The sequence below is a fragment of the Anas acuta genome, chromosome 5 (genome assembly GCF_963932015.1).
Source record: "Anas acuta chromosome 5, bAnaAcu1.1, whole genome shotgun sequence".
In the NCBI taxonomy this organism is placed as follows: Eukaryota; Metazoa; Chordata; class Aves; order Anseriformes; family Anatidae; genus Anas; species Anas acuta.
This window is the reverse complement of record NC_088983.1, coordinates 62,473,754-62,497,038: the sequence shown is the minus strand read 5'-3', so window position 1 is coordinate 62,497,038 and position 23,285 is coordinate 62,473,754. Positions and strand designations below refer to the sequence as shown.

Here is a 23,285-nt window from a genome sequence, read left to right as displayed (position 1 = left end):
CAGGAGGGGACAAGCTCAATGATACAGAAGAGGACAGAGAAAAAAACAGCAAAGAGCTTGCTTACAACAAAGCAGAGAGAGACGTGATAAATCAGAATCCAGTAAATAAATGTACAGCTGATGAAGTTCAAGAGCTGAAATTTCAGGTAAACTGCTCACACTATAGCAGTGTTACATTTTATTGAGCAAATAAAAGTTCTGGTTTAAGCACTTTCTCTATAGAATATGGATAACTATTATTTTAATAACTGAAAAATTATTTCTGCCTACATGGAATTTCAGCATTCTCATTCTTTAGGGTTAGGCTTGTATTATATTAAGTCCCTAATTATTTGGATGTGATATCTTTACAGTTCTGGAGAGATCAGGTAAACTACTATTAGCACTAAAAGCCTGAATAGATGCAAAGCAAGAGTCTGTTAAACCTCCAATTAGCTACAGTCCTCTGAAGATAGCCAGAAGAATTCAGCATAGCAAATTCTCTTTGTAGAAAGCCAGAAGGAATAGAGAAACGACACAAGCTGACAGCCAAAAATATTTTTTTCAGGATTAAAGCAGAAGAGAACGTAAAGGATATGAAGATAGAGACAGCAAAATTCTGAGATTTGGCATTTAAGCCACAGAACTTGCTATTCTCCTCCAAGATTAACTGAAACTAGTTTACAACTGAAACAGTGTAAACCATCAGCTACAGAAAGATAACAGATCTGTACAAATCACGCTACTAATTCTAACTGTGGAATCTGATCTGTTTAGATGTAGAACTTAGTGATATGGTTTAGTGGGGACTGTTAGTGTTAGGTCAGAGGTTGGACTCGATGATCTTGAGGTCTCTTCCAACCTAGAAATTCTGTGATTCTGTAATATAAACTGTCACCACAAAGACTAAAGCGTGTATTTATTCCACTGATTGTATCTTTAATTGTTTAAAATGGAGGAGCCTGGAATTACACAGTCACATAATTGGAATTAAGGCAAACAATGTGCAAATATTTATAAAATCAGTGTACAAAGTATGCTGTATATAGCCGCATCAAGTAGAAAACAGATATAGAGGCCATAAAAATATAGTCCTCAAGAAGAGGATACTATTAAAGTGCTAACATGAACAAGTAATGCATAGTTCATTACATGCTTTAAAAAAACCCTAGTATTTTATTCCCATGATCGCCAGCAAATGTCATAGAACAAAAGTTAAATCAATACTTTGTCCTGCACTGACGTCCACCACGTGGGTTTGTTTCACCATGTCCTCGGAGGTTGCTGTGATAGAATAGGTGCCAGGAGAAACTTCAATGTAGATGTCTCTGGAAGCTTTCCTGGTCTGTAGGGGTGGGGAGCGGAGAATAAACAAATGTCATTAGATATCTTGAATTTCCCATAAAAATCTAAATTTTGAATTTGGGTGAAAATACTTAATCTGCTCCATAAACATTAACTTTTTTCAAAGTACACAGGCAGTACACAGACCAAACTGCAAAATGTTTCTATTAATACCAAAATTAGTGAATGTCAAGGTATTTAATCTATTGATTAAATCAATGGAAATTGAAAATTAGCGATATGGTTTAGTGGAGGACTTGTTAGGGTTAGATCAGAGGTTGGACTCAATGATCTTGAGGTCTCTTCCAATCTAGACAATTCTGTGATTCTGTGAAATAATCAACACGCTATACTTTCTCCCTCAGAAAACTGAAAGCTGTCAAACTCAACAATTTTGAACATAAACATGGAAGTCATCTATACACCAGGATACTCTCATCAATTTGTGCTGTGGTGTAGATTTCCGTGTTTCTCATCTTTTGTGGCTTAGAAGTTCCCCAAATTGATTTGGCGAGGTGTTTGGTTTTGAAAAATCAGGGTTTCTTCTCCTGGGCGAACAGGAGTCTTCAGAAAGACTGTATCAGGGCCAAGCATAACTGGCGAAGCAACTGCTGCACGCATGTGTTGCTTGCCTTTTTTCGGCGTTGGGAATGTGTTGGGAGCACAAATGAGGTGAGAGTGGAGGACTGCTGGATTATTGCTGCTGATGCAAACCGCAACAGCCTAAGATTATTCACAATGTTCTGACGTTTTGTATCAGTCCAAAATATTAAACATTTAACCAGTTATGTGCCAGAACGTCATGATGTGGTTTATAATTAATTGTGTAAGGCTCTGTTCATTCTTTTGCCCATCTATACGTGCACTACGATTATTGCTGGTTAATCTGTGCCATCACAAGATCTCCACACCTGACTGTAAGTTTTAACCAGCTGGATGCAAAATGCTCGGGAAATGCTGTATCTCGATTTACAAACAAAGTATTCTGTGAACTTACACGCTGAGGGCGAGTTGTGGCTTGGCTGGATTCTGCTGTGGACGCATTTTTCTGGAAAGAAAAAGATGCTGCTTTGTAACGATAACCTCACAGCATGCAAATCTAGCCCCTGAGAGAGGGGTCTGTTAGGCTTTCCCCTGCACAAAATGACTGAAATGATTGTAATAGGAATTATTGTGTAGGAATAACCTTTAATTAAAGCAAAGCAGATTCCCGCTTACCTCTTCTTTAGAGGGCTTGAGCTCTTCTTCCCCTGCTTGTCTGCTGTGGTATCTGCAGATGTGTTTAACTTCGTGCTCGTTGCAGCTCCAGGCTGGCACACACCTGTAGTACTCCTGGACAGCAATGGGAACAGAGAACATCACATAGAGAAGCATCACAGCCGTGCTGACAACTTGAGTCTCCTCTCAGGTGATGTGCATCAATGTGCAGCTCCCTTCCCTGCAGCTCTGCTGCCACCTGCAGCAAACTTCCCGCACCCCGCGCGTTGCCCTGCGCCCCCCCCCCCCCCCCCCCGTGCACCTCGCACTCGGCCGCCGCGCGCTGCAGGAGCGCGCCCAGGGACGCGAAGGCCGCGCCGAGCCGCGCCGGGGGCTCCCGCGCCCGCTGCTCCCGCTGCTGCTCCTCCTCTTCCCGCCGCCGCCGCCGCGCCCGCTCCAGCACGGCGCGCGCCATTCCCGCCGTCCGCGCCCCGTCCATGCCGCCGTCACAGTGCGCGCCTGCGCCACGCGGCCCCGCCGCCCGCCGCCGCTAGGGGGCGCCGCGGCCACGCCCGCAGCTGAGGTGGGGGGTGGGGGGGTGGGGGGGCGCGTGGTAAATGGGGAATAAAAGGTGAAATTTGGTAAAGGTGGTGGTGTGTCCGAGTGGTTTCATGGCTGGGGCTGAGCGCGCTGCGCAGGGTGCGGGCAAGCAGCGCCGTGCAGGGGGGCGTTTGCCTGAGCGGCGTTTTGGTTCTGTTTCAGTCAGAGCAATGAAGGCGGGCTCGCCTTTCGCTCAAGGAGCGCAAAATTAGAGAGAATCAGGGAGAATCAGACAGAATCAGACAACCACAGGCAATTAGGGTTGAGGGAGACCTCCAAGCCACCCGGTCCAAGCCACCAACTGCGAGGTTTCGGTGCCTTCCCCCTGTGCTGCAGGGACAGCAGCCGGGCTGGGCGCAGGAAGCTCGCTCTTCCTTCCCTCCCTCCCTCCCTCTCTCCCTCCTTCCTTCCTTGCTTCCCTCCTTCCCCGGCTTTATCCTCCTCCTCCTCCTCCTCCTCCTCCTCCTCCTCCTCCTCCTCCTCCTCCCCTCAGCCGCTGTGCGGTGGGAGCGGGTCTCTTTGTTGGCCGCCTGCTTCCCATTAATCTGCCCGTCCCCACTTCCTGCCTGCGCATACTTCTCTCTCTCCCCCCCTCCATCCCCATCTCGCTCCCTTCCCTCCTCCTCCTCCTCCTCCTCCTCCTCCTCCTCCTCCCCCTCAGCCCGCTCCGAGCCGCCGCCCGGGCTGAGGGAGCGCCCCGCTGCGCGCCTGGTAAGAGCCGGGGGGAGCCGGGGGGGGGGCTGGGGACACGGCCCCCGGCGGGCAGGGCTCCGGTCTGAAGGGAGAAGGGGGCAGCCGCGGGGCTGTGAGGGGCTGTGAGGGGCTGAAGGGAGCGGGAGGAGCCGCCTGGGCTCCCGGGCAAGGCTGCGGGGTCCCCGGGCAGCTCCAGGCGAGGAGCCGGGGGAGCTGCTTCAGCGGGGCGCCTGGTGGGAAGAGCACAAGGACGGGTCCTGGCTGGCACCCGGCGTTTGTTACCCTCCCGTTTCACTATAGCGCTGATTTGGGGTGATGGGTTTTCCTTTTCAGCGTCCTTAACGTCATTCAGGTGGTCTTTAACTTCAGCCAGGCGCTGCACGATCCAGCACAGGCCACCTGGAGTGACCAAAACTTTTGGGAAGCAAGGGGTGAAATTGTTGGCGTCTGATCTCTGCTGGTGCAGAGTAGGGTGGGTTGGAGTGGGGTTAGCCAGCCTTTAGGACAGGGTGGTGTTTTGGTGATTTGGGATTGATACATGTTCAGTAGGTGAAAAAAGCCCATACAGCGCATGGATAAGTTAACAAAGCAAAAGGAGGTGTGAGTATCTTACATTTAAGATCGGATTTGGGAAAATCATGCGTGTTCAGGAATGTCAAAATTTCACGTTAATTTTCGTGACTGGGTTATGCAGGTGGCAAAATAGAAACCTGTTACCGGTCTGAAAGGTGAGAAAAAGATCCGTGCCTTTGGGCATTTGTTTTCCTCCGGCTCTAGGATCAGTAGTTACAAGCAAAACCAACACCTTTCAGCAGTTATGATTACTCTAGCAGGATACCTAAGCATGTAGCCCAGCACCTTGTAGGACCAGTGGCAGTCTGTGCACTCCTGAGGGTGACCAGACTGATGGGGAGCTGTCATCTTCCTCCTGCAGAGGACCTGGTTTCCCCCTGGAGCGTGGAGGAGCGGGTGGCGAAGCTCCTTGGGGTAGGGGTGATGGTATGGGTGGTACTGCGGGACTGGCAAACTCCCACCTGCACCTCGTGTGCAGAAATAGGGGAATCCTGCTCGGCTTGGCGTCCTGCTCTCCTTGGGGTGATGAACTTCCCCAGCCAGCTTGCCTCTTCCAGTACTGGGAAGGAGAGGCACCTCCTGTCCTTTCTGATCCTGCGTTTTTGTGCCACGGCTGCCAGAAACCCTCGCAGTTTCCCTGTAGGCAACTGACTTTTAACATATACTGCAGCATCTAAAGGAGCGCGTGACCCCTTGTTATTGGTGACCCTGCAAGCCATTGTGTAATCTGTTGACTGTAATGTACCATGGCAATTCATTCTTGGGTGGGAAGCCCTGCCAAGGGCTTGATGGAATAGCACGATTTTATCCACTTTATTGTTTTCATTGTGTTTCATAAACATCTAAGACCCTCTGGGAAGAATCACTGGGGCGGCTGGGCCTCCTTTTTTTAATTGCTGGTTAAATAAATGTGGCCAGTTTTAAAAAAAAATAAAAAAAAAAAAATAGTGGTATGCAGGATCTCAGAATGCCTGGAACTGCTAAACATCCATGTTTAGGAAGCAGGACTATTTTTAGTGTAGGGGCATTTAAAGAAATGATACTAGCCCCTTGTGGAGAGGTCACTGCTAAGTGCGCTGGAGAGCCTGCTTTTAACTGGAGAGCAAAACCAAGTTTCCCACAGCTGAATAAAGTTAGAGACCCAGATCTGTACTTTTCCCACTTAGCTGAAGAGAGAGAGGATGGGCTTCTTGTGAGTGTACAGCAGTGGGAGTGAGGAGGCATGAATCCTTACCTCACACATGCAAAAAAAATAAATAAAAAATCCTGGTCTTGGGGACGTGCTTAGCTTTCTGGTTCTTCCCAACCCATGTCTGCAGAAGAGACGTGGGACTGAAAGGCATTTAGTGCTTTCTGAGAAGGGCTAGGAGCTGGCAGCTGGCAGCAGCACGTACCCCTCGGGATCTGTGTCTGGGGGAGGGCACAGCTCTCCTGAACGCCTCCCTGGCTGCCATCCTCACCTACAGCTAAAAGAATTGGGGCGAGAGAAGTCTGTAGAAGCATGATGGTTTAAGAGAACGTGGCTTAGGTCAAAGCTACCACTGTGTGCTGGCCCCACCACGTCGTCCATGGTGTGTCGTGGGTGACCTCATCTAATGGAACCAAAATCTGGACTGATCAGACTTCAAAATGTATCAAATGATAGCTGAGTCAAATCAAGTTTTGGTCCAAACTTTGTTGATTTCTTGTTTAACGTTAGGTCAGTTTAGGTTATGGATTACTACTATTCTACTGTGCTGCTATACTAGTCTACTTTTTTTTTAATGCTGAATGCCATGTGTGTAAGTTTTGTCTCCATGCTGTAAAGCCCATGCAACTGCTGCTTTTCGCATTTTTTGCCTGCAGTTGGGATTTAGTTGGCAGTGTGGATAGAGGCAAGTTTGGGGAACCGAATCCAAATATTTACATTCTCAATTTGGCCTAGGCCTTCTGCTTGTAAACACTCATAGTCACATTGAACTTTGGTGAGGTTATAAGTGGCTGTAGCAGGCCTTGGGGAGTCACACCCTACAAGACCTGAGACTCCCGCTTCTGGGAAGGGTTTCGGATGTATTTTTTGGGTATATGCGTCTCAGTTTGAGAGTTAGTATTTCTCGCTCTTTCCCCTAATCTGACTGCAAAATCATGTACGTGTTGAACCGCTGTCACTTCATTACAAGTTTTTTAATTGCTAGGGACTGAGCCTCTGAGTTTTGCTCTGCATTATCAATTAAACTTTTTGGAGTCCATGTTACCACAGACTGTAGAGGCAGGGATCAACTGGTAAGTTAACGCCTTATGGCCAAACCACCCTCTTGGCTCGGCTATGCCTTTCAGTTTGGGTTTGAAGTTTGAAATGATAATTTAGTTGCAGAAAGCTTGTGACTATAGATAGAGGTGACTGGGTTGCAAGGAATTACAGTCCGAGTTCCTGCTCATCACTTGAGGTCAATAACCTTGTATCCGTAGCCAACTGAGCTTTGAAGGAGATCGCATTAGTTGAATTACATATGTAGATTAACCTAACTTTGCTTTCTGTCTGGAGCATGTACTCAGTTGGAGCTGTTCGGGGAGATGGATGCTGCTTCACAGGGACAGTGCTGTCCATGTTCTCTGCTGTAAGCTTCTGACCGTGCGGATGCGTTGGGGTTGAGGAAAATAGGGTAAGAGGTATTCATTTTAATGCCACCTTTCAACATTTTTTGAAGATGTGTGTGTTTGAGCCATTTAGTCCTGCTGAGGGCCTGTCAGCCACAGCAACGGGGCTGAGACTTGAGTGAATTTGTGCAAATGTCCTCAAGGACACACTGGCGGTGCAGTGAGGTTTTGTCGGAAACGCACCCCGTCTGTGTTCACACGCACAGAAACAGGATGTCAGCTTGGTCTTGGTGTATCAGTCTCCCGATTTCTCTTTAAAATGAAGCCGTAGAAATGCTTGATATATGAACATTTATTGTTAGTGTTGGTGCCAACACAGGAAACTAGGTCTTTGAGCTGAAACATTTAACATGATTCCCTAACTCCCATGTTATTAAAAACACTCATTGTGCAAAGTTCTAATACCATTATTCATTTAATCATTCTGACAGGGTCGTCACACTGAGTTAATGGCTTGCATTTTTTTTCCCCTTCAAAGAAGGATTAGTTGTCTTCATGCAACATCCAGTCACAATCACAGGGGACAGATGCCGATTGACTAGCATTGTGCCAAGGGCCCTGCTCGGCCTGCTATTTTAAGTATTAGTGCAGAGACCCAAGTGCTTTAGGAGAGCTGCCCCGGAAGATCTCGCAACCCTGCTTTAGTGAGGAGCAGATGTTCCAGACACGGACTCGCTCTGTTGTTCTGAGAAGTCCTTCAAGTCGGGAGATGGATCTGCCTCTTGACATTTTTGCTTTCAACATCGCTACTGCTCTGAGGGAGTACAAACAGTTTCTGCAAGGCAGGATGCAATGATGGAGGAGTTTGAATGATTTTGGTCCTTTGTCCTGGTGGAAGCTTTTTTCACTCGAGGTCACTGGAAAGGGAAATACATTTGGCTTGGTGTCACGCTGCATCCCGAGTGGGCACAGTGCGCTCACGAGAAATGGAGGTTATTGACTCAGCACATGTGAAAGTGCTCATTTATGCTACAAGATTGTAATGATCGTGGCTTCCAGTGTGTTTCATTTCTTCATCCTGGCTTTAGGCGCACAGGATCTTATTATTACCTTTCTGCTTCACTTGCAGGGGTTGGATTACTCCACTTGCCCCTCTGCTCTGGGAGAGAGCCACTCCAGCTTCTGTTCTTCTGTTCGTAGAAGTGTAGGTTAAGATCTCAGACAACACAGCTCTCTGTTTGAATGGGGAGGTTGTGACTGCAACTGGGCTGCCCTTGGTTGCTCATGTCTGCCAACAACTTGGCAGCAGGACCTCCTGAGGCTTTTGCTGCTCTAGTTGCAGAGCAGCCAGCAGAAGAATTGCTCTTTCTCTCCAGGGAATGTCCTTAGGCATGGGAAGCAAAGGGAGATACCATTGCCAGGTGACAGAGCTATCTTCTCATCCAGCGCCCCAGGGAGCTGGGGATGAATCTTCACTGGACTGCCCTGCTTTTCCTGTGGCCATGTAACTTGTACAACACAGGTAACGCTCTGGAAAAGGTAAATTCAGGAGAGATGAGGACCCTCAGACTCTTGCCATTTTATACAAAAGACCTTGTGCTTCAGGGAAAATTGCCTGCTATCTCCTAGGAAAATATTCACCATTCCTTTTTAATTCGGCTTTCTTAGCATGTTTATTTTCTTCTTTCTCCTTTTTTTCCTTGATTCTCCCTCTCAAAACCTAGCAGATAGGCTTTAACAACCTGTGCGTGTCATACCCTCTAGTTGTGCTGCATCCAGGCTGTATATGGGTGTGTGATCTAGATCTTGTGGATCCCATTCAAGCTTTGGCTTGGGGTTTGTTAGCATCTCTTTTTAGAGAGAAAATAACAGCAGAGTGTAAAAAGACATTGTTTGTTCATCCCTCCACCTCCATGAGATCAGATTGCTCCCTGGCGGGGGGACCAGGATATATGGTTGAGGGGAAGTGATGGCCTCATCTTTCAGTTGGGTGGATCATCATATATTGTGCTATTTCTGCCAGCAGAAACACTGGAGAGGTTAGTACCTAGCATAAGAGCACACCCTGGGAGAAAGAAGAGAATTTACTTTATGCCCTGGGTAAACCTGGCTTCTCTTTTGAAGCTTAATGTTTCAACCTAGTGTCATTATTTTTAGCAGACAGCTTAATAACGCAGAGTATGAGTTTAACGAGACTAATTTTTGGCATACTAACGTTGACCCAGAACTACTGTGGGTAGACTGTGATATGATGGAAGAAAGCATCTGGCCTATTCTTAAATTTTGGGAGTTGATAGAGGTTTTTGCCCTGTAGGAGTGAATCTGAGCTTCCAAGCTGCAGCTGTGCTCTGGAAAGAGAATGATTAAGGTCAGTGACACATTCATGTGAGAAATTAAAATATGTAATGAATTTTGAAGCTCATGCATATTCATGAGCCTACAGATAATGGATAAAACAGCAGGAATCCAATCCTGGCTGGATTACTGCTTTGTCTTGGACCAAAACTTCCTTTTCCCTTTCCCATATGCTTTGCAGCAGAACAGGTTGGCAACCGTGTCTGCGCGTCCAGCCCAGAAAAACATGTAGTCAGAAGGTTAGCTGGGGTGGAGACCACACAAAGCAGTATGATTTGCACCAGGTGAGCTATCCCAGCATGTAGGCGCTGTCTGCTTAATTCTTGCTCACCTGGCACTGTACTTTTGGCTGTTACTTTTCAAATTGCTTCTGAGTTCAGGTTTCTTTTTCTTTTTTTTTTCCCTTCCTCTTAGCCAAATAATAAAAGGCAAGTACATGTCAGCTGTTTTGGAAGAAAATTTTTAATGGAGGTTAAGCACGATGTTAAATGTTGAGTGGTCAGTATGAGACTTCTTGACATATATAAGTTTTTAGTTGTTGTTTTGTTTTGTTCTCCCCCCCAAATATACAACAAATGGACTTACCTCCGTAACTTCCAAAAACTGGATGAGGGCTTCTCAAGCAAATTAGGGTTAGTGGTTTATAGAGCAGGGCAATTGACAATAATAATAAAAAAACAACAGAAGCTATATTCAGACAATTGAAAATGGCAGAAATATTATGAAATACTCTATTTCACATATGCAATGCATGCATCTCTTAAAAGCATCTCTTAAAAAACACGATGTATGTATCTTTCGTTTGTAAATCTCAAAGCACTTAGCTGTGTTAATGAATGAAAGACCCCACATAGCCCTGGTAGATGAGGGAAGTATCAATACATAAGAGAAAGTTCAGGAGGGTAATACCGGAAACAGAAAAAACCTTTTTCCCTCTACTTTCAGTTTAAAGAAAATTAGAGGTATGTGGTGCAGCAAGCTATCTTATCTTCTTTGATCTTGAACTACAAATACATGTACGTACCCAGAATAGTGCTTTTGAGATGGCAATAACCCTGTTGCCCTTCAATTATTGAAATGACATTTTTTTCAGCTAGAAAGTGAGGTTACTTAATTTCAAGATCTGTTTGATTAGGTGATGAGACTAGCCAGGATAGTTTAGGCTTTTAATACCGTGTTTCTTAATGTCAGATATGTAGTAAGCATATAATAATGGACTAAATGATATATAGAGATATGATATTAACAGTTTTTTTTTTTCTTTTTTTTTTTTTTCTTGAAAAGTGTGCATTGTTCTGTATCTTCTGATGTTTGATATTTTGAGATAGTCATGGCCATTCTTTCTGGTTAAAAGTCAGCTGTGATTCTGGATGTAAACACCCTCCCCCCAGTATATCTATATAAAGCTTTACTAAGAAGCAAAGATGTGCTTATGTACATCAATGTGCAGCACAGGCTTACTTCTTATGTGGATTATACTTATCACAGTTATTCCGAAGATAATAACCTAGCCATATAATTGCACAAATATTCCAAGCGGTGTTTTCTATATGCTGACTAAATTAGGTATAAACCCCTTTTTTACTGGTGTAAACAGAGGTAGCTTTGATAGGCAAGTTAGTACGTGGATGTTTCAGCTACCCCTGACATTTATTTTGAGTGGGGGGTTTGGGGGGTGATGGACAAAGATCTTTTCCATCTTCACAATTTCCTATTTTTAATTATGGGTTCTCAGCTCTACAAAGCCTTCGCTGGGCTAGATTGAAACAGATTAAAAAATGCTCTGTCTTTTTTTCCACCCTGCTGAGATTTGCTAAGTCACTCATGAGAATTAGACGTTCATTTCCCGTTAAAGTCAGTTTGAACCAGATACCAAAATCCTCAGTGTGGCTTTGGCCTAATTGTTTAACAATAAAACATCCCCATGCTCTTCTCAGAGGGAACTCAGACTCTTCGCATTAGGAGCATGATCAAGTGTTGCAAGCAGAAGTCAGCAACTTACTCTTTCAGTGTTTTCCTTGTATTAAAGCTATTTGCTTATCCGTGTATATATGCCACGATACATGTCTGCTGAAACAGAAAAGTACCTCTCTGTTAAAACAATGTTACTCCCAAATACCTGCTTTCCTATTTCCTAAAAGCTATTAAAGCTTTATTTTGTCATGTCAGTGTTTTTATGTTCTTATCCCATTGATTTTTACCCACTCTGGGAATAATCACCTATAAAAGGGTGTGTTCATCTTTCCTCAGAAGAGACTGATTACTTTTCCAGAAGCACCTACTGTTAAGTACAATGTCCGTAGAAAGATCTGACCCCAGGTAAAGAGATACTGGCTTTCAGACCTCTTGTGTCCTCCTACCTGCTTTGTTATTGGCTCGCTAGGAGGTTGTCAAAGTCATTTCATTACCTGCACTCTCTGTATTTCTGTGCGTTTGAAGGGATAACTGATGTCTCTCCTCATATTCTTGAGATCTGCATGTTAAATCAGCTGAACTTACTAAATGCTCATATTTTGCATCTTGTTGCATTTCTTTCCTAACCTGGAAAAGATGTGGTGGCCTGAAATCGCCCTCAGTTTTACCGCAAAGTTTCAGGGAGCAGAAGATGGAGCCTGAGGAGTGCGATTGACTGAGGGAGCTCTGAACTTGGGCAGGCGATTCCTCATGTTTGTTCTGCACTGACACCTTTAGCCAAGCACAGAAAAGGTGTTGATGTTGGAAGTAGCTGCAGCCACACTCCTTTGCCAAAACATGAGGTGAAGCCCTGAAGGGAAGGAATAGCAATGATGTATGACCCAGCAAAGAGTAGTCAAGACTATTCCCTCACAGTTTCTGGACCCTCCAAGGCACCTGACAATTCGGTAGCTGCCAGCTTGACGCTTTTTTTAGAGGCTCAAAGCACATAGATTTTATAGGCCCAGTAAAGCAGCACTGCACAAGGGCACTGTTAGATTATTTTTGTGATGCAGCAGCAGTTCTGACTTTGCTTTTTCTCATGGTATTTCCCACTGCCCAGTAATTGTAGCTTCTATCAGGTTACACTTTCATTTAAAGAAAACAGTACGGATACCTTTATAGTTGAACATGCCCTGTGAATACTTTATTTCACTGCTATATTAAATGTGTAACAAATCTGTTTGGCAGCTACCTAATAGGAAACAGGGTGTAGGTTTCTTCTGCACATTTATTGTGCTCTAAAATTTTCAGGTTAAATTGGGTTTTAGATAACACTTTCTCTGTAATAACCTCTCCCATACCGTTACTTCTTTCTCAGTCCCTTAAATTCTGTAGAAACTTTCATAGTTTTTTTTTTTTTTTTTTTACGTATGCCTCCAGTCTGACTTGCTAGAGCAACGTCTGCGGCAAACCTAGCTGCATCTTTTGCAAAATACATGTTTTTTTTTTTTTTTTTTTTTTTTTACAGTGTAAATGGATTACACCTGGGTCATATTTTTTCCTATGTGGATTAAAAAAAAAAAATGGATGACAGTTTCTAGCTCAGCTGGGGGAAGATGGGATGCTAAAGGGATAGGTAATTTTGTAAGTGTTCTCAGCTTGCATGTAGTGAGACCAAACTAGATTGGTTTTAGTATATAAGCTGCTTGTTTCCCTCAGAGCTGTTCTCTGGCCCAAGGCGGTCACTCCTGAAAAGTGTCCTTGGTTTAGGCAGTTTGTGACCTGCCCCCTGGCCCCACAGCTGCTCCATCCTCAGGCAGTGTAAGCACATCCTTTACACCAGGCCAAATGCCAGCTGCATATTTGGGACTGAAATCACATCTGTTTTTTGAGTCAAAAAAAAAAAAAAAAAAAGGCTTTCTTTTTCATTTCATAATGTATGTTTTTTAAAATAGAGGAAATAGAAATTTAAACCGTGGACTGCATAAATATTTATTTTATCTCAGCAAAATGCAAGTGCATACAAACATAATGATATCGTGCTTCTTAGACAAGGATAGTGAAGTAATGGCTGGGGGAAAACCTGCAACGACAAGGTGACAAGGACATTAGATCTTCCCAGGACTTCGGTTTCCTGTTGGGAAATCAGACATACTGATAGTTTTCTGTACTATGTTCAATAGTAACACCGAGCGAACTGCAAAGCAGAGACAAACACACATTCCTCCATGGCTGATACTTCACAAGAACAGGGTTATTTATCTGTCTTTAGGGCTGAGAGATGCTCGCTTGCTGGTCATTTGGGACTGCCGTTGTAAGTGCCTTTCATGATGTGGGTTTCTACTCCATTTGTCTAGAAAGCCGCTCCTGGGGGATTGCTCCGCTGCGAGGAGCGTGCTCCTGGATGGAATTTGTGGATGACCACCTACAGTGCTCTTCCTGACTGTCAGGCTGAACCTCAGCCTTTGCTGCTATAGTGTTTGAGGGACTGATTTAGGAAAGCAGCCTGCACCCTACTCCCCTGCTTCACGCAACTTTTCTTACTCTGCCGAATGTAAAAGGGTGAGAAAATCCCAGTAGTATCGCTTCGCCTTTGTAGCGTTTCACCTTTGCTTAAAGAAGAATGTAAATTTTTCATCAGGATGTGAAGCAGTGTGAAATCTGGCTTTGAATTTGGCCTGGTGGGTTTGGCAAAGCAAGGCGTGCGATGTGAAACTAGTTTTTGCAAGGTCCTCTAAGACTTTCTGGCTAAGTGTTTTCTCATGAGCTAAACAGCACTGAGAAAGGCTCTCTGTGTGGGTAGGAGACCTCCCAAGAGCACTCTTAGTTCTGTGATTCAGTGGATGGCATCTGCCCCCTGGCTGGAGAAGACATCGATCAGTGGTACAGCAGGCAGCGAGAGTGCAGTTCTGTTGGAGACCATGGTCTGCAAACGACGTGAATCAGGTGCTGGACGTGAAGTGCCTTAACACTCCTGCCTTTCTGCAGCTCTCGGATTTAAACAACTGCTCCAGGCACTCTGGGCTTACAAGAATGTAATAGCGATTGCCCTGCAACATTAAAGTGTCGTCTAAAGATAACAAAAGCTCAGCCCACCAACACTGTTAAACAATTGTAAACAGTACAGATTAAGTTAGCTCACAAATCAAACCAAAAAAACCTCTCTTCTCCCCTTACCAGCCCCTACAGAGACTTGTTGGATGCAACGATTTTGACTCATCCGTGGAAGACTACCACATTTGGGAACATGGGATGTTTCTGACCAATGTAGCATCAAGCACAAGGTGTTATTTAAACTCCAGTTTGCTGAACTGCACTTTTGCCTCCACAAGTTTCCCCTCTTGCTCTAAATGGAGACAATAATATTTTTTCCTTTGTGCCCTCTGTACTTCTGTGGCTTTTTAATGCTAAATGAGGTTTCTGCTTCACTCCAGAGATGGCTGTATTTCGGCAGTAGGTGAAGCTACTCGTGTCACTGCCCACTTTTCACTATTTATTTTTCCAAGTTTTCGCAAAGTCCTTAGTTATGAATTGTAAAGACTTTGAAATCCCTCGATGTGGAATATCATCACAAAGTAACACAAAGGTTCTTGTTTCATTCAAACTTGACATAAAACCAAAGAATGAAACTTTGAAGATTTTCATGTTTTTTTGGATGACTTTAGCCAGTATCTCCATTTCATAGATTAAAAAATCAAAGCAGAGGGAAATAAAATGACATGTAATAACTGGAGTTGCCTACTATGCCAAAGATGCAGCTGGATTTCTGAGTCCCCGGTGAAACTTTGCTGTAGTTTACCAAGTCCTTTGATCTACTGCTTTTGCAGAAGTACTGTTAGTTTCTTCCAGAAATTAAGCTTACAGTTCTAAACAAAACAAATTTTGTAGATAATTAATAGTGAATTTCTCCTGCTCAAAGAAAAGAGAAAATAAGGCTAAAGGTAGACCTAAATGCTACTCTGTAAATGAGAAAGAAATGATAAACAGTTTTACTGCTGATATTTCGCAACAGTCATGCTTTCTAGGATTATAATAGGAGTTTGGGAGCAGAGGTGGAACTGTAATGAGTTTCCTCTGATTATAAAAAAAAGTAAGGATAGTACATGCTATGACACTAAAGAAGAGGTGGCAGGAAAACTGAGAGAAAAATTGAAAGAAAGAAAGGCTGTACTGTTTTATCTTCTTTTAGGTCATTCCGAAAGACAAAGCTTACTCTGCCTTGCTTTGCTGTTTATGAAGTGAAAATAAGTTACTGCCTCCAAGTCAGAAAGGGCCTTCCTCTAACAAACAGCAGAGATCCAATGCCCCATTTATTGTCTTGACATTTTGTTTTATCGTTCCAGTTTGCAGAGCAGTCTCCGGAGGTTTGCGAAGTATGTGTGAGTAAGAGAGAGAAACGCGATCCTATCTTCTTCTGGGAACTTTTGGGGATTTTAGCTTGGAAACAGGCCTGGCTGTCTATCTAGACCCATCGCTCTCGCTGAGAGCACTGACAGGAGTCTGGGTGACATGGCATCCCCTTACCTCATCTCCTGCTTATCCTCACATTTTGTCTCTGTGCCTACCTCCACCTTCTATGCTTCGCTGTTTGCTAGCAAGCCCACATCTTCCATCTTTGGAAGTCTTTTCCATTGGCTGACTTTTATTACCTTTATTAATATTCCAGCATTGTCTACAAGCACCAGCTAGTGTTTGGAGCCAGATTTCTTGTTTTTTTTTTTTTTTTTTTTCTGCATGCATAAATTGTGCGTGGGAGGAAGCAATAACAAAGGTACCTTTTCCTTTGGAAAAAGGCAGATATAAGAGCTGGACAGGAGGAGGAGAAATACATGTTAACCTTCATCCATGTATGCTAAAAAGTGGTCCAATATACAACCCCATAGCAGTTCTCTAACGTTTTGGGAAGACTGGGCCCTAAGCATTAGAGTATTGATCTAATTAAATATGGGAACCCTTATCACATATGGATGAGAAACTGTTTATATCCCAGAACTTAAACGAGATGCTAACCTGAATAGCTTTGTAGCTTGGAATGTCTGTTTTTTCTTCATAGCTTTACATAGTTCAGTGCTTTCTCTTCTTTCCTCATGCCTGAAGAATGCAGACGAATAGCTGAAAAAGGTTTGTCTCTAGCTTGTCTCTAGTGCTGTTAGGTCATTAAGGTTCTTGGCCAAAAAATATCCCTGACCTCCCTGGTCAGAAGAAACTGCATCAACAGCGATAGTTTTCAGGAGGTTAAAGCTAGTGTGTTTCAGCTGTTGTGTGTGAGGCCTAAGAGTGCCTATGAGGGTAGAGCAAAACCCTGCTATAGCTTTTTTTCATCCTTATCCTTAAACACGAATCCAGTGAAAATCTCAATGCTTGATTTCATGAGAGGATGATGCTTCAAGAAGATACAGAGATGTATACTTCCTGTGTCTGTTTTCATGAAGATTTTATTGGGGAGAGGGGATAGAATACAAACATGCTCGCTTGGAAAATGTATAAAATAGATAGGAAAGGTGCAAAATAAGAGCCTTGAGAAAAATTTCACATGCTTGGGTATGTAGGAAAGACATTTTGTGCTGTAGGTAGAACACTGCTGTTGTCTTCATTATTTAAATTGTGACATTTTGGCATGGGGGGGTGCTTATACAGGGTGGAAGAGGAGAGCATTGCGACTGTTCTTAGTGAGGTTGAACCTGATAGCCGGTAGACTACAGGCAAAAGTCAGAGGAGCTGGTAAGTAAGTTAATTTGGACAGAAGGAGGAAAGTCTCTGGTATTCGAAGGATGTGCTACATTGCTTAGAACAAAGAAAAAAAGAGGGAGAGAAGCTTGGCAGCTCTTCTTTCTTCCTGGAGTTACTGGTTGCCTTAGGGCTTGTGCACCCCACAACAATCAAATGATTTTTCTGCAGGCAGCTGTGTCATGCTGAGCGAAGCTGGAAATAATTGTGTTCATACCAGTGAGCTGTATTTATTCTGTTCAAGTTTTGTCTTGGTGAGTGTTTTGGAGCTGCCCTCAAACAGCTGAAATACCTGTTCTGTCTGTGGGTCTGAGGAAACATAGTGGGGTTGGATATTTGTGGGTTCTTTTGGGGGATTGCCCATTGAAATCCTGAGGATGGAGGATCTGAAGAAATTAAGCTCCTTGAAGGACCTGGCCATCAGTTATGATCACGTGTAACTGGCACCGAACTGATTGTACCGCAAGTTTTTGCCTTTCAACAGCAACTACTTCCAACAACCCCCTGCATGTGGACAGGAAACTCCTTCATTTCCTTGTTGGGAAGCAATCAGCGCAGCTTTCTGCTACACAGCTAATGCCTCAGCAAATTTCCCCTGAACTGGAGCCACCCTGTGGCTTTGTAGCACGAATGGACCTTTGACAGGTGGGACTTGAGGGACGTGGCGTTCGACAGACACTGGAAACGTCAGAGAGGTATCAGGGGAGCACCTGAAAAGCTGATGCTTCGTTAAGAACAAGTGTCGAGCAAAACCCCAAGATCCCGAGTTGCAGCCAGCAAAGCAGAATTTCTGCAGAAAACAACGGGAAATATTGTGGAATATTCTGAGGTAGAGCAGGCTGTTTCTGTGTTACTAAATGTATTCAGACACTCTTAAATCATTGCTTGAGAGGGAGGTGGTCTGAAAGCAGAGGTGGTGTGTGCCTCATCTCTCAGTCTTCCTCATAGTCGATGCTCCTGGTCTTGCACCGTTCTCATTGTCTCTGTGTTTATAGCTCACTGGGTCTTGTGCCAAAGTCATGTCTCAACCTTTGTGATCCAAAGCTTTGGATGTGATTGCAAGAGGGCTCTCGGGGAACACCTGTGGGTTCTTAAAAGTTATTTTATTTCTTGAACGGTGCTGCTTCCTTGGAAAAGCTTATAGCAAGGCACTCGATCCTGTTTACATACGGAAGGTGGACCATGTATAAACAGCCCTCAGTAGGCGTTCCTCTGGCACTGGGAACCCTTTTGCACCGTCCCTCTGAGGAAACTGAGCAGAGTAATCAAAGAGCTCGCATCTTAAATTCAAATCAATGTGCCACTCACATCTGTTATTTGAGAGTATAGCACTGCACCCTTTTTGATAAAGAACCCGCGTGTGGGAGGCTGACATAATCTTTCTCAGATGGTTAGTGCTTGATCAGTTTCAGATAATATTTATCTTCTTGCATTTGTTGTTGTTCTTAGCCCCAACATTTCCTGTGTTATGAACCTTGTGGGAAGGTTTGCTTGAGTGACAGGCCCGGGCTAATTTCACCACATCCAGAAATCTAATGATTTAAACTTCTGGATTCTGATCCATATCACCTACAGTCCCATATGGCTTGGGCTTGTTGCTGAGCATTGCTCAAAGTATTTTCTTTATTGCATTAAAGACCTTTTGAATTATTATGTACCACTGTAAGACGTTTTGCATGGTTATTTGAAGAAACAACATATTTCTGAAGACAATCAGTGGTAGTCTTTACTATCTACACTTCAGCAAGAAAATATGAATTGTCCAGGTTTACCAGGCAACAGTGAAACTCTCTGGTGTCGCATGAGTCCGTTGTGCAGAGCTGTGTGTAATGCTGAAAGCAGCTTTTGAGTTGAAGTCTGCTGAGATAGGGGGCTGTTGTTCTAATGGTTTGAATAAGTAGACTTTGGGTCAAGCTCATAGGAAATAGCAATGTTGCCGCCTGGGAAGTGGAGTATAGTTTGTTTTCTTTTAATGAACAAGGTTTTCTCTTTGGCTTTTCTTTTTTTGAAAAGTGGTGTTTGCTATGCAGGATGTGGATCGCGGCAAATGGACCAGTTCTTTCATTTGAACAGTCAAGGTGTTGCCTCTTTACATGACTGAGTAAGTAAAAGATCGTTACTTGCATAAGGTAGTTTGTTTTTCAGAAGGATACTATATTTAAAAGTTAGAGTTTGGATTCTGCACGTGTGCATTACTGCCAAGCACAGGAAAGGCAGTGAGGTTAGCACTCATGTACATTGCTACGAGGCAAGGACTTCACTGATGTTTTGGGGGCTTCCCTGTCTGAACTGGAAAAGAGAAGAATCATTTAAAGATAACGTGTAATTTGTATATTTTTTCTTCTTGAATTATAATATGGATTATCGTGTCTCTTTTATTATTATTTTGAAATTAAGCTTCAGTTAAACTTCAAAGTACTGTTTTAATTTTGAAAAGAAATGTTAATACACTTCATTTTAGAAAATGCTGTGGAAAAACATGTCCTTAATTATTTACAAGTAAAATATTTCAGCATGTATTTTGTATCACCAAATCTTTACTTTTTGATGGACAAAATGTTGAAAGCAGTGCAACTTGCTTCAATATTCTTGTCCATTTTAATACCCATGGAAATGTTTAGATCATTCTATCTATGTAGAGAAAAGAAAGTATTTTTCTTCCATTTAACTGGATGGTTTATAAGAAGAGTGAGTATTCAAAAACCAAAATAAAAAAGCTCCCAAACTGGGCTCCCGTTGTGCAAAGATTTCCTGTTGCAGTTCCAGTTTTACCATGGGGCTGCAGATAACCTCCCTGGCACGTTGCGTTTAGTGAAACAGGCAGAAGATTTTGGAAATTGTTTCCCCAAGGATAGCAAACTTAAAATATGTTTTCTGTGTTTTTTTCTTTTTCTTTTTTTTTTTTTAAAACTTCAGGTTAGCTAGGAAAATCTACATAGCTGAGAGCCTTGATAAGTGTGAATAATTGAATTTACCATCAGCCCTTTTTGTAAGCAGGAAATCATACTTTTCTGTGATGCAATGTTGCTGTTCAAAGGAAAGATGCTAGCTTGCAAGAGTGTCTTTCCTGTTCGCTACATCTGTTTGTGTAAACAGGGATGTTTTGAACTTTGTCTGAACCAGATCAGTATCTTGGCCTGGAATTAATCATCAGGAAAAGCAGTGACCCAGTTCCCCAAAGCTGCTCTAATGCCGGCATAGCTGCTACTTCTTAAGCTCCTCCATGGGTCAAAAGCAACATGCTGAATGACTCTGAAAAGTATGTTCTGATACTTCTTCTTTCTCCAAAATCCACCTCTAATACCAGTCCCTGCTATCCCATTACTCTTGCCATGTTAACAAAGAGTTTGAGTGAATGTAAGATTTGGAAGGGTGGGAGAAAAGATTTTTTTTTCCCAAATCTGTTTCTTTAGGGCTAGTTGACATTCTGCCTACATGAGATAGGAGCATAAAAATAAACCTGGTTCAGCATGTGGTTCTGTTTGGAATATTAAATCGAGCTGCTGAAAGCCCAGGTGCAGTGGCACGCCTGTGGATGAGAGCTGGGGAGGGAGGAGCGTGCTCTGCTGACCCAAGCATCACCCCTTGGGCAGCCTTTCCAGCCCAATTCCAGTGCCAACACTGACTTCACTGGCATGTAGCAAATTAGTAGGGATCGGAATTTCCAAGCAACATGAGCTCAAACACCTCGGAAAACGGAGTCTCTTTGCTCCAGTTTCCTCTTGATGGGTGTCAAGCTGTGTGGTGTTCCCAAGCTGTGCTGGCAGGAAGGGCTTGGGCTGTGGTGGGAGCAGGTTCCTGCTGTGGGGAGGTGACCTGCCTGCCCTACAGCCCTGCTGGGGTGCCCCAGGTGTCGGCAACCCTAGGAGGGTCCTCATGGGCCATTAGGGCCGATGCCTTGCTGTTGGGAGGTGGATGTATCCCTTACAAATGACACAGCAGGCACCGCTTTGCCCCTGTAGTTCTGCTTGTTGGAAAGCCATTCGAGTGTTTTGCTAGCATTGCCAGTTAGAAATATTCTTCTAATTTCTGGCCTAGGATTGCTCGTGGCCAGTTTCTGTCTAAATTGTTCTCAAGTCAATCAGAATAAAACGGGTGCTGAGTACAGGGAGTGAACTCTGCCTAGCGAGCCTGTGGAAAAACCCTTCTGAGCAGGCTCCTCTCCTAGGCTTGCAGTGTTAGCCTGCTCAACTGTGTTTGACTGGAAATATTCAGCGTGGTCCTGATGCTCTTTAAAATGGAGGAACGTGGGTCTGGTCCCACTCTTGGAGAAGCCCGTGGAAAGGCCTGCATTTGTCTTCAGTGGTCTGGAGAATTCAGCCTTGTATGGCTTGCACAGAGCAGGCGCCAGATGCATCTCCCACCCACGGCTCAGGCAGCGAACATGTGTGCGCAAGGCTGGTGCAATTATGAGAGAATTCAAAGGGAATTATGGATCCAAAAAGAAATATTCATAGGCTGATCTGTGCCTCGGCAGCGCGCTTTCACACAGCCACCAGCTGTAGTGTGGGGCCTCTCCAGAGAAGGGAACATCAGACGTGCCCTGGTCCCTCGGGATCGTGAGATGTACACGGATCTTCCCTGGGGCTGAAGGTGCCACCTCTGGGGGCTCTGTGTGCCTATTTTTAAGAGTCACATCAGGTTGTTTGGTTCAGGAGCATAGAGCTGCTTGCTTGCTTGCAGTTTAATCTGGAAGAAAGGTCTTTCAGTTGCATGCGTTCTGGCAGTCAAGAGGGATATTTAGGGGAAGTGAAGCTTGAACTATAAGCAGCGCATAATGATTTATTTGGAAACAATAAGTGCAGGAATGGCTGTGGAGTGGGCTGTGAGTAGAACTAGTGATTGGAAAGTTGATGTTCTCAAAAACTGTAACCTATCAAGGACAGACTGATGTGTAGATGAATATGTTGGTATTTGCTACAGGAAGATACCAGGAAGTTTTGATGGTGTGAAACCTCATGCACCTTCTAAGATGTAAGAACCTTCTAAGTTCTTGATTTTCATCTCCAGTAATGCCATTTCTAGGGTATGGATGCCTGTGGTTCCTCAAACCCAGGAGGTGTGGGACAGGGAAGAGCTGACCCTCCGCAGTTTGGATGTGGGGTCTCTGCAGAACATGGGGTTTGTTGCATCCTGAATGCCTGTTTCTCCTGGCAGACTGTGGCTTCATCAGGCCCCCAGGATGCTGGCAGCAGCCTGCAAGAAGTCGTTGTCAGCTTTCAGTCAGGAAGAGAAAGCTGTCATTGAAACTACACATGGTTATCAAAAGTCTCTCATTTTTGTCATTAAATATAGCAATGTGGACACTGGTGTTGGAGTGTGCTGGTCTGGCCTTTCAGTATTCAAATACCAGCCTGGCTGATTTGTTTTTTCACTCTTCTTCATCTTTATGCATCCTTTAAGGGCTGCCGTGTTGTGGTCCACATGCTGTTGTGTTTAGCTGGCAAGTGAAGCAGTTCAGGATTGCTCTGCGTATAATTACAGTGGCTAAGAACATTTAAAGCTCAAGCGAGGATTGTTCTGTCACAGTGCACTCTTATATAGTGTGGTCGTGTGGGAGATGGCAGGTGATGTAAAAAAAAAATCACAATAAAATTGGTGGAGTTGGCAAGAATAAAGAAGGAAATTTTTTTTTTCATTTCAATGTGATTTTTTTTTATTTCCTCTTTTAAGGCCCACGTTCCTGGAGTTCAATGATTATTAGAAAATCTTGACCCTTTCTATCTTTTATACCTATGAGGAAAAACTTGGAAACGTGAGTCCCAAAGGCTTGAAATATACAATGCTAGTAGGAGGAGATCAACATTTACCTGTACCTATTTTTTTTTTTTATTTGTTAAGATAATTTTCCTTGTATCCTGCGGGAGTGAGGTGATGTCTTTCATTGTCCTTCACACAGATGAGTAGCTACAAGGGACAGCCAAACTCATAGCTTTGAATAACTTACTATTTACTGCATATTTAGTTTCCTACTGATGTCACTGGAAATACATTTAATATTGCTACCAACCCCTTGCAAGGCCAAAGATCCTGCCAGGGGAGAAGCTGGTAGTCCAAAATTCCAGTTCTGTGTAACTAAACAAATATTTCAGTAAATCCCTGAGAATGGAAGCTGGGGGCCTTGGCATGACAAGCAGACCCATCAAAAGTGGATATTTTGTTGTTTGTCTTGCATTTGATTTTAATAACAGGCAAAGATTTCCATGCAGGAAGAATGCACATACTGTACACAATTTGTCTAAAGCATACTTTTACTAGAAGGGAGGAAGAAAAAAAAAAAAGGAGAGGAATAACTTTTCAGAGAGAATTTCTCACTGATGTTGTCTTCCATTTAAAATGAGGCG

The 23,285-nt window shown here is 43.8% G+C and overlaps 2 protein-coding genes across 5 annotated transcripts in view; one reads left to right on the top strand and one right to left on the bottom strand.

The window, feature by feature from the left end:
- Positions 1–893: 893 nt before the first annotated feature.
- On the bottom strand, positions 894–3,140 carry AKIP1 (A-kinase interacting protein 1). 2 transcript variants are annotated; one of them, XM_068685265.1, is made up of 4 exons: positions 2,843–3,096; positions 2,542–2,655; positions 2,321–2,371; positions 894–1,324 (listed from the first exon to the last, which is right to left on the bottom strand). In XM_068685265.1, the coding sequence occupies exons 1-4, from the start codon at positions 3,017–3,019 to the stop codon at positions 1,181–1,183; spliced, it is 486 nt and encodes a 161-aa protein (XP_068541366.1). In that variant the 5' UTR covers positions 3,020–3,096; the 3' UTR covers positions 894–1,180. The 2 variants fall into 2 exon arrangements, with proteins under 2 accessions (XP_068541366.1, XP_068541367.1); XM_068685266.1 differs by lacking the exon at positions 2,321–2,371 and having other exon boundaries at positions 2,843–3,140.
- Positions 3,141–3,236: 96 nt separating this feature from the next.
- DENND2B (DENN domain containing 2B) overlaps positions 3,237–23,285 on the top strand; it is a 150,232-nt gene continuing 130,183 nt past the window's right edge. Inside the window, exon 1 of one of the 3 annotated variants that reach the window (XM_068685254.1) lies at positions 3,237–3,831. The gene's annotated coding sequence lies outside the window, so the exon portion shown is untranslated. Of the gene's footprint in view, positions 3,832–18,989; positions 19,043–23,285 lie in introns of those variants that run through there. The other 2 variants (XM_068685258.1, XM_068685255.1) reach the window with 2 other exon arrangements.

Excerpts from the sequence above, each read along its gene's own strand:
- AKIP1 (XM_068685265.1), bottom strand. The coding sequence starts at position 3,019 with ATGGACGGGGCGCGGACGGCGGGAATGGCGCGCGCCGTGCTGGAGCGG. Across the intron at positions 2,656-2,842 it reads GCGCGGCGGCCGAGTGCGAG|GAGTACTACAGGTGTGTGCC; the intron begins GTGCACGGGGGG and ends ATTGCTGTCCAG. Across the intron at positions 1,325-2,320 it reads CCACAACTCGCCCTCAGCGT|ACCAGGAAAGCTTCCAGAGA; the intron begins GTAAGTTCACAG and ends CCACCCCTACAG.